The following is a 23,359-nucleotide window of genomic DNA, read 5'->3' as shown; positions in this document are numbered from 1 at the left end:
TATTTCAAATTCTATATTGACTATGATTTTACTTGATTGCTATAGATTCGTTGTCTCTCTTTGCGATTGAGCCAGACAGTAGTCGTGAGCAAGTTATGGATGGGGTGACAGTCAATACAACCAGCTCGTTTGAATGTCTGTTGTATATCAATCCTACACGAACAGATTCTGGGACCATCGCTGGGACGTTGTTCTGGAGAATTAACCAAGAGTCCAAAGACGAAATTGAGTTCAATTCAGATGTGAATGATGAGGAGTTTATAGTCACTACACTCGAGAATAGTATCACTCTAAATATTCTCCTCGGCGATTTTATTGGAAGCGTTTCATGTGTCCATGGCGACGACAGCGTAAAGATCAACGTTGTCACTAAAGGTATAAGTGTGTAGATACCCTACACCTTGCGTTTTCTTCTAAAAAGTCGGTCGTATAATAGCTAGCTTCCACTGTATTTGACTCAATGCTCATGGGAATAGTGTCATACACGTCATGCACTGTGGGCATACCTTAATATTATGTCTCTCCTTCAGCTCTGGTGCCAGGTGTCGACTTCATTCCTTTTATCTTCCCCGAAGATGCTGTGGAATTGTTTGATAATGATGATGGATGTTCACAGCGGATTTACTCGAGCACTGGAATTCCCTTTGGAGCAGAAACACACCAATACGTTCATGTGAGTTGAAAATTCTTAAATGGTCATTTAGTTGACACCTCTCACAAACACAGGCAATGACTGCTCTATCACTTTATCTATACCGTATAGCGGGTAATTTTCGTGGGGTAAAATATTCGTTATTTTCGTGGGCAGGCTGACCTCCACGAAATTTTATTGTAGGCGTGGCTTATCTGAACGTAGGAATGCCGTGCAGCCACGAGACTAAACGAAATTTTTACTCACGAAAACTACCGTTTCTCGAGTTGAACGAATTTTTTACCCCACGAAACTTACCCGCTATACGGTAGTTTCATGAGTGAGTGTAATACTGTTTTTCCTCCTGCAGATCTGCACGAATGGCATGCTGACTGTTGGCACTCCACCTCTCTCTCTCCTCACAGCACTGGAACGATTCCCTACATCTGATGCAAGGATCAGCCAATCAAATTTGCTCGCTCCATTCTGGAATGACCACGATGGTCGTGATCCCACCTCCAATGTGGGGTACAGAGTATATGGTGCCGGTGATCCTGATGGTTTTATGAATATTGTTGGCTCTTTTGTCACAAATCGTGTCAGTGTTGAACTTGATGATAAGTTTGAACCCACCTGGATGCTAGTAGCCTCCTGGAGGGACGTTCCTCCGTATCCTCACACTGCAATAGACAGAGGAAGAGTGAGTGCTGTGTATGTGTGCATACATGTTATATAGTCACTGTATATTGGATGCCCATGCATATAACTATAATACTATAGCATTGATTTTGACGTTCAAATTAACGCGGAGACAGTTAATTACTTTAAGAAGGTGCCCTTTATTACTACAATTATAGATTACCTAATGTGAGTATAATATTATAATTATTTCTCTTTTATTTCCAGAATTCGTTTGAAGCCATTATCATAACTGATGGTGTAGTAACGTTTGTTGTCTACACATATAACTGTGATGATCTGCAATGGGGTCAGTCGCAGGATGGTGACTATTCTACCATCGGCTACAACATCAATCCAGCCTCATTTTTCGGCAGCGATGAATTCTCTTCTTTCCACGATCATCAAATTTCTAACTTACCTATGAGCGAGATGATTGGATGTTCTAGCCTTGCTAGAGGATCACGTTTTCATAATGAGGCGTATTTTGTCGGTCGATCCGTGAATACCACGCAATCTGCACGTGCAGAATGTGCCAGAATAATCAACAACGATACCTTGTATAATGACGTCATCGATGCGACTACAGTAGTGAATGAATGCCCTTGCAACTTGGCTCAAGCATCATTAGACTTCGCTTATAGTCCTATGGATATGTTTGAGTTGACATTGGACCCTGTGTATGCTCGCCAGTTCTGTGTGACTCCATCGTTCGCACAGACAAACACCATTCTCTGTTGTTATAGGTAAGAGAGTCACCATAATTATGATAGACTAGTTGCTGTTGCATATTATTTTGGCATTAATTATACTATTCTCATGGCAGAGGACGAAGTGGATCACTCAACAATGTCCGTGGTATCAGTGGAGTGGTGGCGTACAGTCCTAGCTTCTTCCCAAGACAGTTCCTTGATAATGATTACAATTTACGGAGCATATGCAGCATAGGAGGTGAAATTGAAACCAGGTACAGGACTAGACGACCTCCAGTGACCTGCACCACGTATTCCCCACCAAGAAGAAGTGAGTGTTGAAAACATTTCTGTCACTGATAAATAGAGATAACTAATCAGTGGTACGTCAAATTAGTCAGTACTTTAATCAACAACTTTTTATCGACAGTCCTATAGCTCGACAGTTATGGGGACTCAGCGTCAGCCATTGTATTGTTCACAGTGACACACATGCATACACACACACACACACAGCCTTCTGTACGGGTGATCCTCATCTCACCAACCTTGATGGAGCTAAGTTCACATTCAACGGTTGGGGAGAGTATATTCTACTGGAGTTGGAGACTGCTAACACCACGTTCTGGGTGCAAGCTCGTATGCAACCAATTGTTGGTTCTCTGGCTACTGAACTAACGGCTTTTGCCTTCGCTATGAGCAGGGACACTCCTGTTGAAGTATGTGAGGGGAATTGAATATTAATATTAAGGTTTTTTGCGGGAGAATTAAAAATAATCGTATTAATTTTTTATTATCTCCAACAGATACGCCTGAATGCAACTAGACAGCTTGAGATCCTAATCAGTGGAGAAGATGTAACGGACCAGCTGGTCAACGTCAGCTCTTCTATATCCACTGATTTCTATTCTGTGTCTCGAAGCAGTTCCAATTCCATTCTAGCCACGTTCCCGAATGGAATGGGATTAATGGTGAACCTTGCGAGCATGCTCACCTTCACAGTCATCATCCCTGATGCCTTCCGTGGACTAACTAGAGGTACATAACATTCATAGCTTACATGGTTATCAGACGTTGTACCTGAACAGCACACGAGAGTTTTTTTTTCCCTCTGTCATAATTATAATTATTGTGTTACACAATCCTATAGCAACGTTTCACATTGCAATGTGTTTTTTTTAGTACAAGGGTAGATATAATTATATACTGTGGAAGTTATTTTGATGATTTCCACATGTGGAATGGTTGGGAACTACAACGGTTCAATTTGGCGAAAATACAGTCACAGTCATTAGTATAAATTTATATGCAGGAATGGTTGGGAACTACAACGGTAATGTCACTGATGATGTTGTATTCCGAAACGGAACTATGGTGCCTATTAGTGAATTCTCCTTTCGGATACTTCATCAAGTGGGACTGTCATGTGAGCTATTGACCTTGTGAATAATTATATGCATAATAGTTCATTTGTATCCTGGGTATTGTATACCTCCAGTATAATTATCAAAATTATCGATCAAAGACATACTGACTGTGTACTGTTTGTGATCACAGGGCAAGTGAATGCTTCAGAGTCTCTCTTCACTTACCCTGAGGGCTTGGCTACTGAAGACTTTGCTGTCCTTGACCACGATCCACCCTACCTGGATGAAGTGGTAGCAAATGCATCAGCAGAAGTGCTTCAAATGTGTGGAGACAATGTCGAGTGCATTTTTGACTCCATAGAAACAGGGGATATCAATATCGGCGTTGAAACCATGACTATTATTTCCCAAATCGATGAAGATGAGATGCAAGCAGGTACGTTATACACATGCATCAATGTTAATCTACTAATACTCTACTATGTGGTCATACTCTTATATATATTCCATACATTAATTATATGCATGCAGAGGCTCATACTAAGGGAAGTAGCAACTACAGTCTCTATACAATACAAACATTAACTGCAACTTTTCAACTCTATACCCCGACAGCCAACTTCCCTCCCATGATCAACGGTCCTGACAGCCTCTATGTTACGCTGGGGGAAGAGGCTGTACTGGTGTTCAATGTGACTGATGACAAGGGCATTATCAACGTTACACTGGTGGACGGACTGCCAGCTAGGGCCACTCTACTGCCTACCCCCAATGGAAATTTTACTGTGGAGTACACCTTCAGGTTGCAGCTTGATACGATTGTCGATCTTTCTCTCGTGTTTTTGGCGACTGATGAGCTGGATGCTGGGTCAACTCTGGAAGTGCAGGTAAGATAGTTTGTATATACCTTATGGCATACAAGGCTAAAATGATGATTATGGCTTCATTGTATGGCTGATTGTGAAAGTACTGTATTTTGGAGGGAGGCATTCTTCCGATCATGGAGGCTCCTTTAGTTCCACTATATTTTCCCATAGATTGTAATCTGTGCTTGTGAGAATAATGGCAACTGCACACTGGAGGGAGTGGTGGACCAGAGTGCCAGTACTGTCGTCTCCAACTGTGTATGCCCTCAAGGTATGGTGTAACTTGTTACAATAACATGCATAGCTTATATCTATAGCAAGCCAGGTCATGCATGTACGGCACTCTTCAGGTTGGGAGGGTGACTTCTGTGAGGCTGACGTTGACGGCTGTGCCAACTTTGACTGTTTCATGGGTGTGGATTGTGTGGACATCCCTGCTCCAGGAGTGGGGGCAATGTGTGGTCCATGCCCTCAAGGGTATCTTGGAGACGGGTCAAAGTGTGCCGGTAAGCTATCACCCCTCAGGCAATTTGCTATATGTGTATGTTATTTATGTCTTTGGGAGCTGTCACTTATAATTATAGGATTTATAATGCGATTCTCCTAGTTTTAGGACCCATAATTTCTTTATGTAAGCTATCAATCTCCTCAGATATCAACGAGTGTAACAGTACCCATGGCTGTGATCATCTGTGCGTCAACCAACCAGGAAGCTTCGAGTGTGCCTGTTACCCTGGTTACGAGCTCTTCAACCAAACAGAATGTAGAGGTAAGTGGAAGAGTTATTTCGGAAATTGCATTTTGTAGCTCTTTGAAAGGCCTATAAAATAGATTGGCCCAAATCTTATAATGATTGTGTTAATTTTCCCGCGTGCATATTCCTTCAGACGTTGACGAGTGCTCATTGCTCAATGGTGGTTGTCATCAGATCTGCACCAACACTATTGGAGGGTTTAATTGCAGCTGTAATGAAGGGTACACCATCAACACCGACAACAGAACCTGTCAAGGTACAATCATGCACTATTATACTACTCCCACTGGTTTTAAATCTCTCCAAATTTATTTCCTTCTTCACTTCTTCTACAGTTGACCCGGTAGCGATGTGTGATGCTAGTAACAGCTGTGTCCAATCATGTGTGAGTTTATTCGGAGTGGAAACATGTGGCTGTCTCCCTGGTTACGAACTGGCGCCCAATGGAATGAATTGCACAAGTACGTTGAAGCATTCGAATAATTGACTCTGCATTGTATATGATTTTTGGGAGCAGAATTTGAAACTGTGTGTAAGAGGATATATCAGTATCCATTGTAGCCCTCTTGTGTTGATCGAGGCTGCCGGTCATAAAACTTATCCCCACCTCTCACAGATATCAACGAATGTCAGGAGAATCCGTGTGAGCAGATCTGCACTGACTTGGAGGGAGGTTATGAATGCTCGTGTCGTGAGGGATACCAGCTGTTGCCTGGGGGGAGATGTATAGGTGAGGGGGTATAGAAATAAGCCGGATCTCATTTCTAGTTACAGTATGTAGCATGCAGGTCACCCTCCTATATAATACAGCCAGGTCAATATATATAGGCCTCAAAGTCTCTCCATAGCATGCAGGTCACCTCGTTATTACTGCCACTGCATGTTGATCTGCCCATGCAACGGTGGCCACTTACTGCAGGTTTCGATGAGTTTTAGTTGTGTAAAAGTACTCAATGCTAAAACCTGAACACATGCATACGACGATGCATTATGCAATAGTGGCTCCAAATAATCATCTCTCTCCATTTACAGATATCAACGAGTGTTTGGTGGCAGCTTTGGACATATTTGGCCCTGACCTTTGTGAACCCTCCATGTTTTGTGTAAACGTTGAGGGTAACTACAGCTGTGAGTGTCCGGCTGGTACACTACTAGTGGAGGGAGTGTGTGAAGCTGGTAAGTGTTACCATAATAGTATCAGAACATTAGGAGCTATAGTCGATGTAATTGCACTGTATTACTGAAATGTTTAGCGAGCATCAAATGTAATTGCTAATGGCCTCGCAACAAAAAGATAAAAAAAAACAACTGGTACTAGCTATATAGATATGACATTACGATCTTTTTCGCAAAAATTAGATGCAAATTGTCGGCTGTTTAGGTTTTTAATTTATTGTAGACCACCAACCATGTTTTATTAGTGGTTGTCTTATGATAGCGTCTTATGATTGCTGCCTATAATTGATATACATGTATAATCCTCTGACTATCTTAGGGGTTGTAATAATTTATAGTGACATATTTGGCATAATAGTAGCTAATATGCATATAAGAGCATCCAGCTACAATAATTTGTATAATTATGGTAATCATAAAGAAATATTCATTGCATAGTTGTATTTTTGACGAGGTGAATAAATTGTTTAATATGCATGTGCATGCATGCAAGCTTATCATTATCATAATCCCCTGCTATTAATTAAAACCATTATATACCCTATCACCTTAATTGTCAGTGTGCTGAAAACAGACTTGCTTATAGGGGATATAATTATATCAATAGAAAAATTGAATGCTAAAAATTATAGTTCATCTTTTATCAAATTCTTAAAGTCGATTCCATGTTTGTCTGCTAGTTCTTTAGCCACTCTTCTGTTTCGAATGGGATAGTCATTTATAGCAGTGATCAGTCTCTCCCACGTTGCCTCACCTTGGTCATAATAAGCCTCCAAACACTGTGTCTTCTTGATCGAGATGTGTTCGTTTGAATGCTGTAACTCTGACAACAGGCCACGTTCCACGTCTAGATTGCTGCAAAGTCCATACCAGTTGCCGATTTCAGATACTGCTTTGTTTAGCTCCTTGAACGAGTATATTGGGTGCAGTTCACTTGGATTTGTAGAGAGCTCATTATTAGTTAATGAAGTCGGTTTTTTTGTTTGTATGTCTTCGTCATTCACCACGCCGTACATCGACTCTATGTCGTTAGCAACAGTGTTCAGATTACATTGTCGTAAAACGTGTACCAACATTTGCCAAGACGGCGCGGAATCAGCACTGTACAACCTCAACCATTGTCTGAATATCTCCATGGTAATCTCTACGGAATCGTGCATTTTCGATTGCTTAATAATCTCGACTATTGTCCCATCTTCGTCGTTCAATAACAGTGTCCCAAATAGTGTGTAGTCTCTGGCAACTCGTGTGATAATGTTCGTTTTCTTGTCAGGCAGTTTAAACTTGAGAAGTTTCGGAAGTGTTGGTCTGTCGTCTATGAAAGAAACGGATCATTAATAATACTAATAATACATACACGATCAATGTGAATTGAAGTATAAACCTTGATACCCTATACCTTGCGTTTTCTTCTAAAAGATCGGTCGTATAATAGCTAGCTTCCACTGTATTTGACTCATGCTCATGGGAATAGTGTCATACACGTCATGCACTCATACCTTAATATTATGTCTCTCTTTCAGCTCTGGTGCCAGGTGTCGACTTCATTCCTTTTATCTTCCCCGAAGATGCTGTGGAATTGTTTGATAATGATGATGAATGTTCACAGCGGATTTACTCGAGCACTGGAATTCCCTTTGGAGCAGAAACACACCAATACGTTCATGTGAGTTGAAAATTCTTAAATGCATGGTCATTCAGTTGACACCCCTCACAAACACAGGCAATGACTGCTCTATCACTTTATCTATACCGTATAGCGGGTAATTTTCGTGGGGTAAAATATTCGTTATTTTCGTGGGCAGGCTGACCTCCACGAAAGTTTATTGTAGGCGTGGCTTATCTGAACGTAGGAATGCCGTGCAGCCACGAGACTAAACGAAATTTTTACTCACGAAAACTACCGTTTCTCGAGTTGAACGAATTTTTTACCCCACGAAACTTACCCGCTATACGGTAGTTTCATGAGTGAGTGTAATACTGTTTTTCCTCCTGCAGATCTGCACGAATGGCATGCTGACTGTTGGCACTCCACCTCTCTCTCTCCTCACAGCACTGGAACGATTCCCTACATCTGATGCAAGGATCAGCCAATCAAATTTGCTCGCTCCATTCTGGAATGACCACGATGGTCGTGATCCCACCTCCAATGTGGGGTACAGAGTATATGGTGCCGGTGATCCTGATGGTTTTATGAATATTGTTGGCTCTTTTGTCACAAATCGTGTCAGTGTTGAACTTGATGATAAGTTTGAACCCACCTGGATGCTAGTAGCCTCCTGGAGGAACGTTCCTCCGTATCCTCACACTGCAATAGACAGAGGAAGAGTGAGTGCTGTGTGTGTGTGCATACATGTTATAGTCACTGTATATTGGATGCCCATGCATATAACTATAATACTATAGCATTGATTTTGACGTTCAAATTAACGCGGAGACAGTTAATTACTTTAAGAAGGTGCCCTTTATTACTACAGTTATAGATTACCTAATGTGAGTATATATTTCTCTTTTATTTCCAGAATTCGTTTGAAGCCATTATCGTAACTGATGGTGTAGTAACCTTTGTTGTCTACACATATAACTGTGATGATCTGCAATGGGGTCAGTCGCAGAATGGTGACTTTTCTACTATCGGCTACAACATCAATCCAGCCTCATTTTTCGGCAGCGATGAATTTTCTTCTTTCCACGATCATCAAATTTCTAACTTACCCATGAGCGAGATGATTGGATGTTCTAGCCTTGCTAGAGGATCACGGTTTCATAATGAGGTGTATTTTGTCGGTCGATCCGTGAGTACCACGCAATCCGCACGTGCAGAATGTGCCAGAATAATCAACAACGATACCTTGTATAATGACGTCATCACTGCGACTACAGTAATCAATGAATGCCCTTGCAACTTGGCTCAAGCATCATTAGACTTCGCTTATAGTCCTATGGATATGTTTGAGTTGACATTGGACCCTGTGTATGCTCGCCAGTTCTGTGTGACTCCATCGTTCGCACAGACAAACACCATTCTCTGTTGTTATAGGTAAGAGAGTCACCATAATTATGATAGACTAGTTGCTGTTGCATATTATTTTGGTATTAATTATACTATTCTCATGGCAGAGGACAAAGTGGATCACTCAACAATGTCCGTGGTATCAGTGGAGTGGTGGCGTACAGTCCTAGCTTCTTCCCAAGAGAGTTCCTTGATAATGATTATAATTTACGGAGCATATGCAGCATTGGAGGTGAAACTGAAACCAGGTACAGGACTAGACGACCTCCAGTGACCTGCGCCACGTATTCCCCACCAAGAAGAAGTGAGTGTTGAAAATATTTTTGTCACTGATAAATAGAGATAACTAATCAGTGGTACGTCAAATTAGTCAGTACTTTAATCAACAACTTTTTATCGACAGTCCTATAGCTCGACAGTTATGGGGACACAGCGTCAGCCATTGTATTGTTCACAGTGACACACATGCATACACACATACACACACACAGCCTTCTGTACGGGTGATCCTCATCTCACCAACCTTGATGGAGCTAAGTTCACATTTAACGGTTGGGGAGAGTACATTCTACTGGAGTTGGAGACTGATGACACCACGTTCTGGGTGCAAGCTCGTATGCAACCAATCACAAATTCTTCGGCTACTGAACTAACGGCTTTTGCCTTCGCTATGAGCAGGGACACTCCTGTCGAAGTACGTGAGGGGAATTGAATATTAAGGGTTGCGGGAGAATTAAAAATAATCGTATTAATTTTTTTATTATCTCCAACAGATACGCCTGAATGCTACAACAAGACAGCTTGAGATTCTAATCAGTGGAGAAGATGTAACGGACCAGCTGGTCAACGTCAGTTCTTCTATATCCACTGATTTCTATTCTGTGTCTCGAAGCAGTTCCAATTCCATTCTGGCCACGTTCCCGAATGGAATGGGATTAATGGTGAACCTTGCGAGCATGCTCACCTTCACAGTCATCATCCCTGATGCCTTCCGTGGACTAACTAGAGGTACATAACATTCATAGCTTACATGATTATCAGACGTTGTACCTGAACAGCACACTGCACAAGAGTTTTTTTCCCCTCTGTCATAATTATAATTATTGTGTTACACAATCCTATAGCAACGTTTCACATTGCAATGTGTTTTTTTTAGTACAAGGGTAGATATAATTATATACTGTGGAAGTTATTTTGATGATTTCCACATGTGGAATGGTTGGGAACTACAACGGTTCAATTTGGCGAAAATACAGTCACAGTCATTAGTATAAATTTATATGCAGGAATGGTTGGGAACTACAACGGTAATGTCACTGATGATGTTGTATTCCGAAACGGAACTATGGTGCCTATTAGTGAATTCTCCTTTCGGATACTTCATCAAGTGGGACTGTCATGTGAGCTATTGACCTTGTGAATAATTATATGCATAATAGTTCATTTGTATCCTGGGTATTGTATACCTCCAGTATAATTATCAAAATTATCGATCAAAGACATACTGACTGTGTACTGTTTGTGATCACAGGGCAAGTGAATGCTTCAGAGTCTCTCTTCACTTACCCTGAGGGCTTGGCTACTGAAGACTTTGCTGTCCTTGACCACGATCCACCCTACCTGGATGAAGTGGTAGCAAATGCATCAGCAGAAGTGCTTCAAATGTGTGGAGACAATGTCGAGTGCATTTTTGACTCCATAGAAACAGGGGATATCAATATCGGCGTTGAAACCATGACTATTATTTCCCAAATCGATGAAGATGAGATGCAAGCAGGTACGTTATACACATGCATCAATGTTAATCTACTAATACTCTACTATGTGGTCATACTCTTATATATATTCCATACATTAATTATATGCATGCAGAGGCTCATACTAAGGGAAGTAGCAACTACAGTCTCTATACAATACAAACATTAACTGCAACTTTTCAACTCTATACCCCGACAGCCAACTTCCCTCCCATGATCAACGGTCCTGACAGCCTCTATGTTACGCTGGGGGAAGAGGCTGTACTGGTGTTCAATGTGACTGATGACAAGGGCATTATCAACGTTACACTGGTGGACGGACTGCCAGCTAGGGCCACTCTACTGCCTACCCCCAATGGAAATTTTACTGTGGAGTACACCTTCAGGTTGCAGCTTGATACGATTGTCGATCTTTCTCTCGTGTTTTTGGCGACTGATGAGCTGGATGCTGGGTCAACTCTGGAAGTGCAGGTAAGATAGTTTGTACCTTATGGCATATATACAAAATTAATGGCTAAAATGATGATTATGGCTTCATTGTATGGCTGATTGTGAAAGTACTGTATTTTGGAGGGAGGTTCCTTTAGTTCCACTACATTTTCCCATAGATTGTGATCTGTGCTTGTGAGAATAATGGCAACTGCACACTGGAGGGAGTGGTGGACCAGAGTGCCAGTACTGTCGTCTCCAACTGTGTATGCCCTCAAGGTATGGTGCAACTTGTTACAATAGCTATATAGATCTGTATCTATAGCAAGCCAGGTCATGCATGTACGGCACTCTTCAGGTTGGGAGGGTGACTTCTGTGAGGCTGACGTTGACGGCTGTGCCAACTTTGACTGTTTTATGGGTGTGGATTGTGTGGACGTCCCTGCTCCAGGAGTGGGGGCAATGTGTGGTCCATGCCCTCAAGGGTATCTTGGAGACGGGTCAAAGTGTGCCGGTAAGCTATCACCCCTCAGGCAATTTGCTATATGTGTATGTTATTTATGTCTTTGGGAGCTGTCACTTATAATTATAGGATTTATAGTGCGATTCTCCTAGTTTTAGGACCCATAATTTCTTTATGTAAGCTATCAATCTCCTCAGATATCAACGAGTGTAACAGTACCCATGGCTGTGATCATCTGTGCGTCAACCAACCAGGAAGCTTCGAGTGTGCCTGTTACCCTGGTTACGAGCTCTTCAACCAAACAGAATGTAGAGGTAAGTGGATGAATTATTTCGGAAATTGCATTTTGTATATAGCTCTTCGAAAGGCCTATAAAATAATGTGTTTAGATTGGCCCACATGTCATCTTATAATGATTGTGTTAATTTTCCTGCGTGCATATTCCTTCAGACGTTGACGAGTGCTCATTGCTCAATGGTGGTTGTCATCAGATCTGCACCAACACTATTGGAGGGTTTGATTGCAGCTGTAATGAAGGGTACACCATCAACACCGACAACAGAACCTGTCAAGGTACAATCATGCACTATTATACTATTAACCTTCTCCCACTGGTTTTAAATTTCTCCAAATTTATTTCCTTCTTCACTTCCTCTACAGTTGACCCGGTAGCGATGTGTGATGCTAGTAACAGCTGTGCCCAATCATGTGTGAGATTATCCGGAATGGAAACATGTGGTTGTCTCCCTGGTTACGAATTGGCGTCCAATGGAATGAATTGCACAAGTACGTTGAAGCATTCGAATAATTCACTCTGCATTGTATGATTTTTGGGAGCAGAATTTGAAACTATGTTTAAGAGGATATAATTATGAGTGTCCATTGTAGCCCTCTTGTATATTGATCGAGGTTGCCAGTCATAAAACTTATCCCCACCTCTCACAGATATCAACGAATGTCAGGAGAATCCGTGTGAGCAGATCTGCACTGACTTGGAGGGAGGTTATGAATGCTCGTGTCGTGAGGGATACCAGTTGTTGCCTGGGGGGAGATGTACAGGTGAGGGGGTATAGAAATAAGCCGGATCTCATTTCTAGTTACAGTATATAGCATGCAGGTCCTCCTATATAATACAGCCAGGTCAATATTATATAGGCCTCAAAGTCTCTCCATAGCATGCAGGTCACCTCGTTATTACTGCCACTGCATGTTGGTCTGCCCATGCAAGGGTGGCCACTTACTGCAGGTTTCGATGAGTTTTAGTTGTGTAAAAGTACTCAATACTAAAACCTGAACACATGCATACGACGATGCATTATGCAATAGTGGCTCCAAATAATCATCTCTCTCCATTTACAGATATCAACGAGTGTTTGGTGGCAGCTTTGGACATATTTGGCCCTGACCTTTGTGAACCCTCCATGTTTTGTGTAAACGTTGAGGGTAACTACAGCTGTGAGTGTCCGGCTGGTACACTACTAGTGGAGGGAGTGTGTGAAGCTGGTAAGTGTTACCATAATAGTATCAGAACATTAGGAGCTATAGTCGATGTAATTGCACTGTATTACTGAAATGTTTAGCGAGCATCAAATGTAATTGCTAATGGCCTCGCAACAAAAAGATAAAAAAACAACAACTGGTACTAGCTATATAGATATGACATCACGATCTTTTTCGCAAAAATTAGATGCAAATTGTCGGCTGATTTAGGTTTTTCATTTATTGTAGACCACCAACCATGTTTTATTAGTGGTTGTCTTATGATAGCGTCTTATGATTGCCTATAATTGATAATGTATAATCCTCTGACTATCTTAGGGGTTGTAATAATTTATAGTGACATATTTGGCATAATAGTAGCTAATATGCATATAAGAGCATCCAGCTACAATAATTTGTATAATTATGGTAATCATAAAGAAATATTCATTGCATAGTTGTATTTTTGACGAGGTGAATAAATTGTTTAATATGCATGTGCATGCATGCAAGCTTATCATTATCATAATTCCCTGCTATTAATTAAAACCATTATATACCCTATCACCTTAATTGTCAGTGTGCTGAAAACAGACTTGCTTATAGGGGATATATATCAATAGAAAAATTGAATGCTAAAAATTATAGTTCATCTTTTATCAAATTCTTAAAGTCGATTCCATGTTTGTCTGCTAGTTCTTTAGCCACTCTTCTGTTTCGAATGGGATAGTCATTTATAGCAGTGATCAGTCTCTCCCACGTTGCCTCACCTTGGTCATAATAAGCCTCCAAACACTGTGTCTTCTTGATCGAGATGTGTTCGTTTGAATGCTGTAACTCTGACAACAGGCCACGTTCCACGTCTAGATTGCTGCAAAGTCCATACCAGTTGCCGATTTCAGATACTGCTTTGTTCAGCTCCTTGAACGAGTATATTGGGTGCAGTTCACTTGGATTTGTAGAGAGCTCATTATTAGTTAATGAAGTCGGTTTTTTTGTTTGTATGTCTTCGTCATTCACCACGCCGTACATCGACTCTATGTCGTTAGCAACAGTGTTCAGATTACATTGTCGTAAAACGTGTACCAACATTTGCCAAGACGGCGCGGAATCAGCACTGTACAACCTCAACCATTGTCTGAATATCTCCATGGTAATCTCTACGGAATCGTGCATTTTCGATTGCTTAATAATCTCGACTATTGTCCCATCTTCGTCGTTCAATAACAGTGTCCCAAATAGTGTGTAGTCACTGGCAACTCGTGTGATAATGTTCGTTTTCTTGTCAGGCAGTTTAAACTTGAGAAGTTTCGGAAGTGTTGGTCTGTCGTCTATGAAAGAAACGGATCATTAATAATACTAATAATACATATGCAATCAATGTGAATTGGAGTATAAACCTTGGCTTAGCTGATGTACATACGTACGTGTATAGCTATAACCCAGAGTACATAATTATATCTGTAGAGAAAACTTAGAAAGCAACAGTCTAACCTGGTTTAATTCCAGTACATATAGAAATCAGGATCACTTGCAGTGACAACAGTATCCAAACATTCATCTTTATATACCTAGTAGATCGAGGAGAAGAAAAACAGATGGGGTAAAACAATGACAACCTTCCACCTCTATTAGCTCGCTCTAAAGGATGCCCACCTAAACTCTGTCTCTCGTGACGAAAAGGAGGCGGTACCTGATTAGCAACTGCATGCAACTTCTCAGTTTGTGCAACTTAGCTAGAGCTGGTAGCTAGTTAGACCTACTTTGCAATCTCTACTGGGATCTATATCTACGATCTTGAAAGCCTGCAAGAGCTTGCAGATCTTCGAGGAGGTGCTAGATCTAAGAAGGTGGACTAGGAGTTGCGCAGACTGAAAAGTGGGAGGGGCTGTTGTTGGACCATTGGAGAAGGGGGCGTGTACTGCCTGGAGCAACACTGCACAACATAATTATTGTGCTGTGGCTGCAATTTTCTGTTGCTTTGAGTGTGTAGCTAAGAGTTTAGATCAGGAGAAGACAAAGACAAAGACCATCTCTAGTTGCAGACATCAACATTATTTTCTATTCCCAAGGATGAAAGAAACATTATTTATTTTGTTATTGGCCATGTCACTTACATTTGGTGAGTAAACAATCAAGCCCATTCTCCTGTCCCATTTAATACATTGCTGTATATAATATTGATGTGGCCATAAAATTATCTACCATAATTAATTTTACCGCACACTACCAAACAGCTACTAAAGCGTCTGTTAGCTAAATTTTAAGTCGGTAACGTTCCTAACACATTTGAAGTTATGGACCCTCAAATAATTATATAGTTTGCATATTTTATTGTTGTACCACATTTCACCGTACCACCATTTCTTCGGCTGCATGTAGTGAGACTGAATTCTCAATTTTGCTAACTTGAGTCGTTAAAATTCTTTGAAAATATGATTTATTCATAACATACCTACCTTGAAACACTGTGTGTGTGCAGTGCATGCATGCTTTCTTACAGCTATGAATTGTTGTATTAGACTATGAATGTGTTGGGTGGTTGGGTGGTCTGCAGTGAACCAGTGGTTGCCTCTGCATGTGTGGCATATGCATGGTGGAACATAATAATGGTCTATGTTTCAGCAGTTAAAGCAATTTTAGTGTATTGCATGTTCAGCATTTCGTTCTGTATGAGAGAACTGTTTTATAGCGGACACATTAATTTTGGGCAACCATTATACAGACTGAGTAGGTCTATGGTTGTTGAAGGGTTGTTTGCATGGCCTTAAATCGCAATTGACATTTCTTCATGGGTGGCCGCTAATTAAAAATGGTTCCACTGCGTTGATCTTAACTTCACACAATTTGCTTGCTTTGCTGAATTATACACACAATCATACATTTTTTATCACTGTGCAGCTTTGGTCTCGGCAACTTGTGGCAACGGCACTATAGAAGGAACTGATGTTTGCGATGACAACGACACTACAACTGGCGATGGTTGCAACGACACTTGTCAAATTGAAACAGGGTACTCGTGCGATGGAGAGCCCTCGATTTGTGTCCCTGTATGTGGAGATGGGTTGATAATAGCTCCTGAAAGTTGCGATGACAACGATAATATGACTGGCGATGGATGTAACGATATTTGTCAAATGGAGGTAGGATTTGAATGCAGCAGTGGTGAACCCTCTATGTGCTATCCTATCTGTGGTGATGGACTGATACTTGGCACAGAACAATGCGATGACAACAACACTATAACTGGCGATGGTTGCAACAACACTTGTCAAATTGAGACAGGATACTCTTGCGATGATGGAGAGCCCTCAATCTGTGGCTCTGTATGTGGAGATGGAATACGAATTATTGAATTTGAAGAATGCGATGATGGTAATCTTAATCCGAGTGATGGTTGCTCGGAGACTTGTCGTGTTATTTTGCTCGATTTAAACATTCCTGATAACACAACGCTGAGTTATAATAATGAATACTTCGAGTTGAACGAAGTCGTGTTTCTATTCGACCCAAATAATACGAATCTCTCGTCATTCTTTCTATCAGAGGATGGAGGAGTGAGTGTTTTATGTTATAGCTAATAGTGTCATTCTCACCTCCTTTCTTCCCATTCTCTCCACTTTTCTTCAATCCCCATGCACTATCCCTCACTCTCCCCTTTTATCCTCACTACCTCTATAAAGTATGTATACCCTGCAGTGTTTGGTGATGATGACCGATACATGTATAAGACGTACTGTGCATCCTGTTTTATACTTGTTTCTCTTTAGAACTGGACACGTCTGTACTTGGTGGTTTTGAATGGAGTGGAGTCTATCGACGTTTCGGTAAATAAATTTAGTTGGAATGTTTTCCCCGCCTGTCTGTCATAATACTATACACAGTAGCTTGCTAATAATTATGATCACAAATTCTGCATCAACTGTGTATTTCTTGCAAGATATAAGCCATACATGTTCATTATTATTATACGTATAGATCTACTTTGCTTATCAACTATTAGTCTTTTTCTCTCCCATGCACTCTCCAGGTGGATATTTATCCGACCGAAGCAATGGCTGCAGGACGAACACCTTTCTACTTTGCTCGAAGCAGATCAATATTCCAAAATGACCCTCAGGGCCGCCTCGCTGGTCTGGACATTGATGCTACGTGAGTATTAATTTTATCCCAACTAGATTCGCCATGCACAGACTTACGTGTTAGTAACCTTTGCATGAGCTCAATTGACTGCATAATTATAAATGTACGTATAGCTAGCAGCAGAGATTGCAGACTCTGCTTGTCTAAAACAAAGGCAGTAACTGTTGATTTCACCATGATCATTGATTATTATCACAGCTAAATGTAGCCGTATTATATATACGTGTACATGTGTACACTTACACTGTATCTAACAGCTAAACCGGTAATTAAAAGCATGCGTTGCAGTTTGTAGAGCTAACAGCTTCATCAGCCACTTAACATAGCTATTTGTTCACCATGCACCTATTATATTGTTTGCATGACTGTGTAGTGAGTAAGCTTTAACTTTTACTTTCCCCCTACAGCGAGGTTGTGGCTGGAATGGAGTTTACTGGAGATGACGAGACTTCACCTGACGGAGATGAGCAATTCAGCAGACAGGAAATTGCAGCTGCCCTGGACTCTATCGGATACATTGCCAGGGAACACCCTGACTATGTGCCAAGGTATGTGCTACCTAGACACCTAAAATCAGTGTCTTCTAGAATCTATGGAATGTGCTAGGTGTACGTTGTATACTTACAACAATGGTGGATTCAAGATTATGCATGCTATACCATAATTATGTACATTGTCATCTGCTGCTACCTTCTCTTAATGAAGTATAATGTGTATGCTCTTTAAGTCTCTCTTTCTCTCTGTGTGTGCAGGGAGGTCTGTGTTATTGCCCGAGATGGACTGTACTCCTCAACGGCTTGTGTCACTCTCTACTTCATTGGTCGCAACGATGACCCACCAGTTATCAGTTACACACCAAACACGACTGTTCAGTTTGTAGAGGGACAGAGAGACTTCATACAGATCGTGGCAGGCTCTCTGATTGTCACTGATCAAGATCATCCCACAAGGTGGGTTTTGAGAATTAATTAACTATTTCTCCCTAAAATTAAACGTAGGTGGCCACAGTTATGTGTATAGTGAGCTAACATCTGAGTAGTCTACATAAACTATAGCCTTTAGTTTGCTCAAGACAATATGCACGACACTATATGTATATAGCTCTATACAGAATGCGTCTTACGCCTTAAATTAATGAACAGTCTATAGTTTCAAGCTCTTAAAAGTACGCTGTGTGTTATATCATTTTGTGATCTGCACATATTGGTGATCTGCACAGCTTTTTTAATAGATGCATAACCGTCCCCTGCAGATACTTAATGATGTCTGCTAGAGTGGTGATTATGGGCTTCGTGTCAAGTTACCCCGAGCAACTGTCAGTCACATACGAGCACCCAGACTTCAACTACAACGTGAGTTAATGCGTACTAATCTATCCCATTTTTTTGTTGGTCAATACTTTCTTTAGTTGTGGAGTTTCTCCACGTCTATGAATACGCTATGTGGTCTGATTAGACCAGTTACACCCCCTTTGTGGTGTCTTTAATGTGGCTACCTGTTATTCTGTCAACAGTGTGTGTTTTTGCAGTGTTGCTATAGTAACAAACATGTAAACAATGACTGTACACATGTACTGAAGATCGGAGACATTTCGATTTTGTTTCAAATTGAAGAGATCATATTTGTTAGTGTATTTAGAAGAATTCACCTGTGCACCTCATTAGTTTTTCAAACTTATCGCTCTCTGTTATATCAGTAACCTACGTACTTGCAGTTTGACCCTAGCAATGGTGAGCTGACCATCAATGGCAATGGAACAGCTGACCTCTACTCGCAACTGCTGGCCAACATTACCTACCACAACAAGTGAGCTATAGCTATAATCAATCGGATAATTTTCGTTGGTTCAAACTGCCTGTTAATAATTTTTGCTATACTGTATAGCAAAACTACGTATACTCATTGGCCACGTATAATTATCTGCATTCTTTCAGTATGACCGAGCCTACTGGAGATACTAGAACTATTGGAGTGATTGTTTCTGATGGAGTGCATGACAGCAACGAGCAGTTCATCACCGTGGATATTGTCAATGTCAATGATGCTCCTGTCGTTTCATTGGACGGCTCTGCTCCCATGGTAACTGAGGCCACAGTAACGTACACTGAGCGTGATGGGGAGAGTGAAGTAGTCCGTCAACTAGTAGTCATCGACACCGACCCCTTTGCTATGATTCAGAGGTGAGTGACAAAAATCATTTCCACTAACCACTATTTTAGGGTTTATACTTTAGTTAATAACTAGTATTTAATAGCTCTTTGAAAGGCCTATTAAGTTTTCGACACTTTTTTCATGCGGGTTATTCTTTAGTGATATATATCATGTGATATTTAACTGGTACACACAACACACCCACACACACACACACACACACACACACACACACAGGGCCACAGTGACACTAACGAATGCTGTTGACGTAGAGTTTGAATCAATCACTATCAGTGCTAATCTCACCGGACTAGGCCTAGATCTCGACAACACCACCTCAAACAGATTGGTACGTCTCATGACACGTCATGTGAAATAGTGCATGCCACTTTCATAATTATTACTGGTCAATACATGCACTGGGCTCTATAGAGATAGCCAATTACGCTATATAATCAATATGCACTCCCAATTTTGTCTGATTGTATTTTGGGTACATCAAAAACCAGAAGATTTGAACATTTATAGTACATGTAGCTACACTGGTCATGAACGTGATGCTTTTTTGTTTGATACTGCAGGAGGTGACTGGAGTTGCAACTCAGGAGGTGTACTCAGTTATACTCAGGAGCTTGACGTATCGCCATGATGATTCCAACCCAGGCAACCCCACACAAGAACCAGCAAGGTTTGCCACCATGACTGCATGAATGCAAAACAATCACGTATATAGCTTGCTTGTGTATTGAACTGAATCCATCAATAAAAAGTGGCTTTATTTGCTACAATTTGATATGTTTGCAATTAAGTGAGTATATAGCTTGTTTTATGCTATAGGGGTGCTAGTAAAGCTACATGTATACATAGTTGAAAATGCTGTAGCTTCTTTGAGAGTGTTTAGATTCTGAGCTATAATGTATCTCTGCACACCGCACAGGATTGTTGAGTTTTCAGTAGAGGATGAGACCAACACGACCAGTGCCACTAGTCTACTGACCATCCTCATCACTCCAGTCAACGATGCTCCCGTCCTCTCATTCGTGTCTGACCCAGCACTGAGGAACGGTCCACTGGTTCAGGATGGAGAAACAGGTACGTCGGCTCTATGGTCAATATGGTGTGTATTAAGACTTCTATATAATATTATAGGTAAATGTATAATAGCTATGGCCTTAGCTTTTTAAGAATAGTTACCGAGTCAAACTCCATTCTGCAAATGTGTGTTTGGGTGTTGGTGTGTGTGTGTGTGTGTGTGTGTGTGTGTGTGTGTGTGTGTGTGTGTGTGTGTGTGTGTGTGTCACTGATCTTATAAATTGCTTTGTACGTACAGTAGGCCTCATGGTATACATGTACTGTATACTCTGTAACTGTGCATATACTTCCTCTCCAACTGTAGAGTCCACCTTCATGTATCTTGAGGATGACCAACCACTCATCATTGGCATGGACATATACCTCAGAGACGTGGACTCTAACATCTCATCTGTCACAATCCATGCCACTGGTACATACACACCAACTGTGCACTTTTGTTTCTCCAATTGCATTTCCAAAATAAGAGAGATCACCTCTACTTCGTAGCATGTGTTTGGGCCTGTTTTAGTTAGCAGGCCACCTCTTTATTACAGGCACTGTTGTAACCAAACCCCAGATTCCCTGTAGTGTGATAACATACAATACTAATTACTGTGTTTTTAGATATAAATTAATAGCAAATTCCAACATCAAAAACACACTTTCTTGTGTTAGCAATGAATGCACAGCTAGTACTCAGTAATATACATGCATGTATTATGCGTGCTAGGAACTTTAGTGCTATACATAAGAATCCAGCTAACCATTCATCGATCCCTCTCCCCTCTCTCATTCAGGACTGGTTGACGGACTGCAAGATCGCCTGCTCTTCCCTAGTCTATATGACATCACTCTGAATGTAACCGAACTGGGTGATGGTAACAGATCCATTGTCCTCAGTGGAGAGGCCACTCCACAAATCTATGAGCAGGTGAGTGTATACATGCACCTCTTGATGAAATGCTTTGTATACACAATCAATGTATACTGCATTGCATTCATGTATCTGTATACTTCCGTATTTCGCTCATTACGTATACGCACGCAAAATTGTACATGCAAGCTACATGCATGTATGTCCTTTGTTGATGAATATACACAAACTTTATTTGGGGCCATGCAGGTGGCCTTTCTTCAGGGGTGGCCCTTAAGAGGGGCTTCACATACTGCTCTGGTCATTCTGAGTTACTCTTATGCATTTCTCTTCGTTAAACAATAATATTATCACACCTCACCATCTCACCATGCAGGTCCTCCGTACATTGTCCTACCAGAACGGGTACACTAATAACTCAGTGACTGACGGGCGCAGGACCATCGCTATAGTGGCCGAGGACACTATGGGCGTACGCAGTGGAGTCATGTACATTGTCACCAATATCTTTGTCATGGATCGCAATGATGGACCCGCTGTGGACCTGGGTAAGTCTGGTTCGCTAATACACATAAGTTCCGTATAGAGCGGGTCAAACAAAATTTCACAACTTTGCGTGGATATACAGGAAGCCACGGAATTTGAATCAGAAATGCATGCATGCTAGGTATACTATAATATATAGCAACGACACATAACTGGAACTAATGTCAATTACCCTAATGCTGACAAATGCTTCGTTTTTACCACAGGCAATGGAGTGAATGTTGATCACACTATCACGTTCACAGAGGGTGGCTCTAGCATCCCCATCACTCAGACCTTCCTAGCCTCTCTCACTGATGAGGAGGGACATAACATCTCACGAATGACCGTTGAACTAACCGCAGTCAATGGACTTCTCGATTCAGAAGAAGCTTTGTTTTTTCGAACACCCAATCCTCTCCAAGCTGAATTTCTTGGCTATATCGATGAACAATTAAGTACTTATATTATTTCTCTAACTGTGAATGCATCGGTATCATTGTACCAAGAAGCTCTCACTTCAATATTCTACCTTAATGCTCAGGAAGAACCTTCTGTGTATAATGCTAGCACTGGGAATGATCGATTGATTCGCATCATAGTCATTAATATCACTGATGCTAACTATATTGATCCTAACACTGATCCGGCTGATGCAACTGACGCAGATATGGGCGTCAGTACGACCACTGTTCGAATTGGAGTTGAAATAGACACTATAAACGATAACAGACCAATGATTTTGATTCGTAGTGATCCGGAAAGTTGCTCAACTGATTCACGCGACAGTGCCGAGGCTGACATGGCTGGAACCAGACGAAGAAGAGATATTAGGTCAGTCTCAAGAATACAGAAGAAGTCGATACTATTGAACTCTAAGAAGGACCTCACTGTCGTTATGGTGAGTGGGTGTGTACTTTCTGTAGTCCAATTAGAGTAAATTCCCAGTTATTTCGCTTATAAAACTAATTTTTACATAACTATGTGCATGCAACTATAATATTATGGCATACTACATGCCTAAACTTGTATTTCAGTTCTCATTATTTGCTTGTAAATCACAAACAACATGATGCACACTGCTCCCCCCCCCCCCCCACCCTCCGATTCCTAGTTGTTCGCTTAACCGTTATAAAAGCGAAAACTCGTTAGAATGCCAATTGAATGTCCTCCATAATCATAATCTGCAAATGGTGTAGCATTCAACCCATTTAGCCGTCTGCTTACTATATACACCTTTTCCAAACACACACACACACACACACACACACACACACACACACACAC

General features: G+C 41.2%; 2 protein-coding genes across 2 annotated transcripts in view; one reads left to right on the top strand and one right to left on the bottom strand.

Moving 5' to 3' along the window:
• The window catches only part of LOC135334147 (uncharacterized), a 28,695-nt gene that overhangs the window by 3,506 nt on the left and 1,830 nt on the right, over positions 1 to 23,359 (top strand). The window contains exons 7-54 of the mRNA XM_064529219.1: positions 46 to 375; positions 531 to 673; positions 1,002 to 1,331; positions 1,538 to 2,055; positions 2,136 to 2,332; positions 2,518 to 2,720; positions 2,808 to 3,039; positions 3,314 to 3,427; positions 3,559 to 3,804; positions 3,984 to 4,255; positions 4,406 to 4,505; positions 4,585 to 4,740; positions 4,887 to 5,003; positions 5,122 to 5,244; positions 5,324 to 5,449; positions 5,605 to 5,718; positions 6,021 to 6,164; positions 7,688 to 7,830; positions 8,163 to 8,492; positions 8,687 to 9,204; positions 9,285 to 9,481; positions 9,669 to 9,871; positions 9,951 to 10,185; positions 10,464 to 10,577; positions 10,709 to 10,954; positions 11,134 to 11,405; positions 11,543 to 11,642; positions 11,722 to 11,877; positions 12,024 to 12,140; positions 12,277 to 12,399; positions 12,487 to 12,612; positions 12,772 to 12,885; positions 13,186 to 13,329; positions 16,207 to 16,862; positions 17,076 to 17,132; positions 17,336 to 17,457; positions 17,856 to 17,996; positions 18,201 to 18,398; positions 18,701 to 18,800; positions 19,163 to 19,254; positions 19,383 to 19,628; positions 19,837 to 19,948; positions 20,181 to 20,287; positions 20,537 to 20,691; positions 20,996 to 21,103; positions 21,471 to 21,604; positions 21,924 to 22,095; positions 22,300 to 22,973. Of these exons, the coding sequence (XP_064385289.1) occupies positions 46 to 375; positions 531 to 673; positions 1,002 to 1,331; positions 1,538 to 2,055; positions 2,136 to 2,332; positions 2,518 to 2,720; positions 2,808 to 3,039; positions 3,314 to 3,427; positions 3,559 to 3,804; positions 3,984 to 4,255; positions 4,406 to 4,505; positions 4,585 to 4,740; positions 4,887 to 5,003; positions 5,122 to 5,244; positions 5,324 to 5,449; positions 5,605 to 5,718; positions 6,021 to 6,164; positions 7,688 to 7,830; positions 8,163 to 8,492; positions 8,687 to 9,204; positions 9,285 to 9,481; positions 9,669 to 9,871; positions 9,951 to 10,185; positions 10,464 to 10,577; positions 10,709 to 10,954; positions 11,134 to 11,405; positions 11,543 to 11,642; positions 11,722 to 11,877; positions 12,024 to 12,140; positions 12,277 to 12,399; positions 12,487 to 12,612; positions 12,772 to 12,885; positions 13,186 to 13,329; positions 16,207 to 16,862; positions 17,076 to 17,132; positions 17,336 to 17,457; positions 17,856 to 17,996; positions 18,201 to 18,398; positions 18,701 to 18,800; positions 19,163 to 19,254; positions 19,383 to 19,628; positions 19,837 to 19,948; positions 20,181 to 20,287; positions 20,537 to 20,691; positions 20,996 to 21,103; positions 21,471 to 21,604; positions 21,924 to 22,095; positions 22,300 to 22,973 (9,677 nt within the window). The remainder of the gene's footprint in view (positions 1 to 45; positions 376 to 530; positions 674 to 1,001; positions 1,332 to 1,537; positions 2,056 to 2,135; positions 2,333 to 2,517; positions 2,721 to 2,807; positions 3,040 to 3,313; positions 3,428 to 3,558; positions 3,805 to 3,983; positions 4,256 to 4,405; positions 4,506 to 4,584; positions 4,741 to 4,886; positions 5,004 to 5,121; positions 5,245 to 5,323; positions 5,450 to 5,604; positions 5,719 to 6,020; positions 6,165 to 7,687; positions 7,831 to 8,162; positions 8,493 to 8,686; positions 9,205 to 9,284; positions 9,482 to 9,668; positions 9,872 to 9,950; positions 10,186 to 10,463; positions 10,578 to 10,708; positions 10,955 to 11,133; positions 11,406 to 11,542; positions 11,643 to 11,721; positions 11,878 to 12,023; positions 12,141 to 12,276; positions 12,400 to 12,486; positions 12,613 to 12,771; positions 12,886 to 13,185; positions 13,330 to 16,206; positions 16,863 to 17,075; positions 17,133 to 17,335; positions 17,458 to 17,855; positions 17,997 to 18,200; positions 18,399 to 18,700; positions 18,801 to 19,162; positions 19,255 to 19,382; positions 19,629 to 19,836; positions 19,949 to 20,180; positions 20,288 to 20,536; positions 20,692 to 20,995; positions 21,104 to 21,470; positions 21,605 to 21,923; positions 22,096 to 22,299; positions 22,974 to 23,359) is intronic.
• Positions 13,888 to 14,978, bottom strand: LOC135336841 (uncharacterized). The gene is made up of 2 exons (XM_064532721.1): positions 14,800 to 14,978; positions 13,888 to 14,636 (listed from the first exon to the last, which is right to left on the bottom strand). Exons 1-2 carry the CDS (start codon positions 14,864 to 14,866, stop codon positions 13,948 to 13,950), a joined length of 756 nt encoding a protein of 251 aa, XP_064388791.1. The 5' UTR covers positions 14,867 to 14,978; the 3' UTR covers positions 13,888 to 13,947.

The sequence above is a fragment of the Halichondria panicea genome, chromosome 1 (assembly GCF_963675165.1).
Source record: "Halichondria panicea chromosome 1, odHalPani1.1, whole genome shotgun sequence".
In the NCBI taxonomy this organism is placed as follows: domain Eukaryota; kingdom Metazoa; phylum Porifera; class Demospongiae; order Suberitida; family Halichondriidae; genus Halichondria; species Halichondria panicea.
The sequence above is the reverse complement of the archived record's forward strand: the minus strand, read 5'-3'. Positions and strand labels throughout refer to the sequence as shown.

Coding starts and splice junctions, on each gene's coding strand:
- LOC135336841 (XM_064532721.1), bottom strand. CDS start 14,866: ATGAATGTTTGGATACTGTTGTCACTGCAAGTGATCCTGATTTCTATA. Junction 14,637..14,799: donor ATGTACTGGAATTAAACCAG/GTTAGACTGTTG, acceptor TTTCTTTCATAG/ACGACAGACCAACACTTCCG.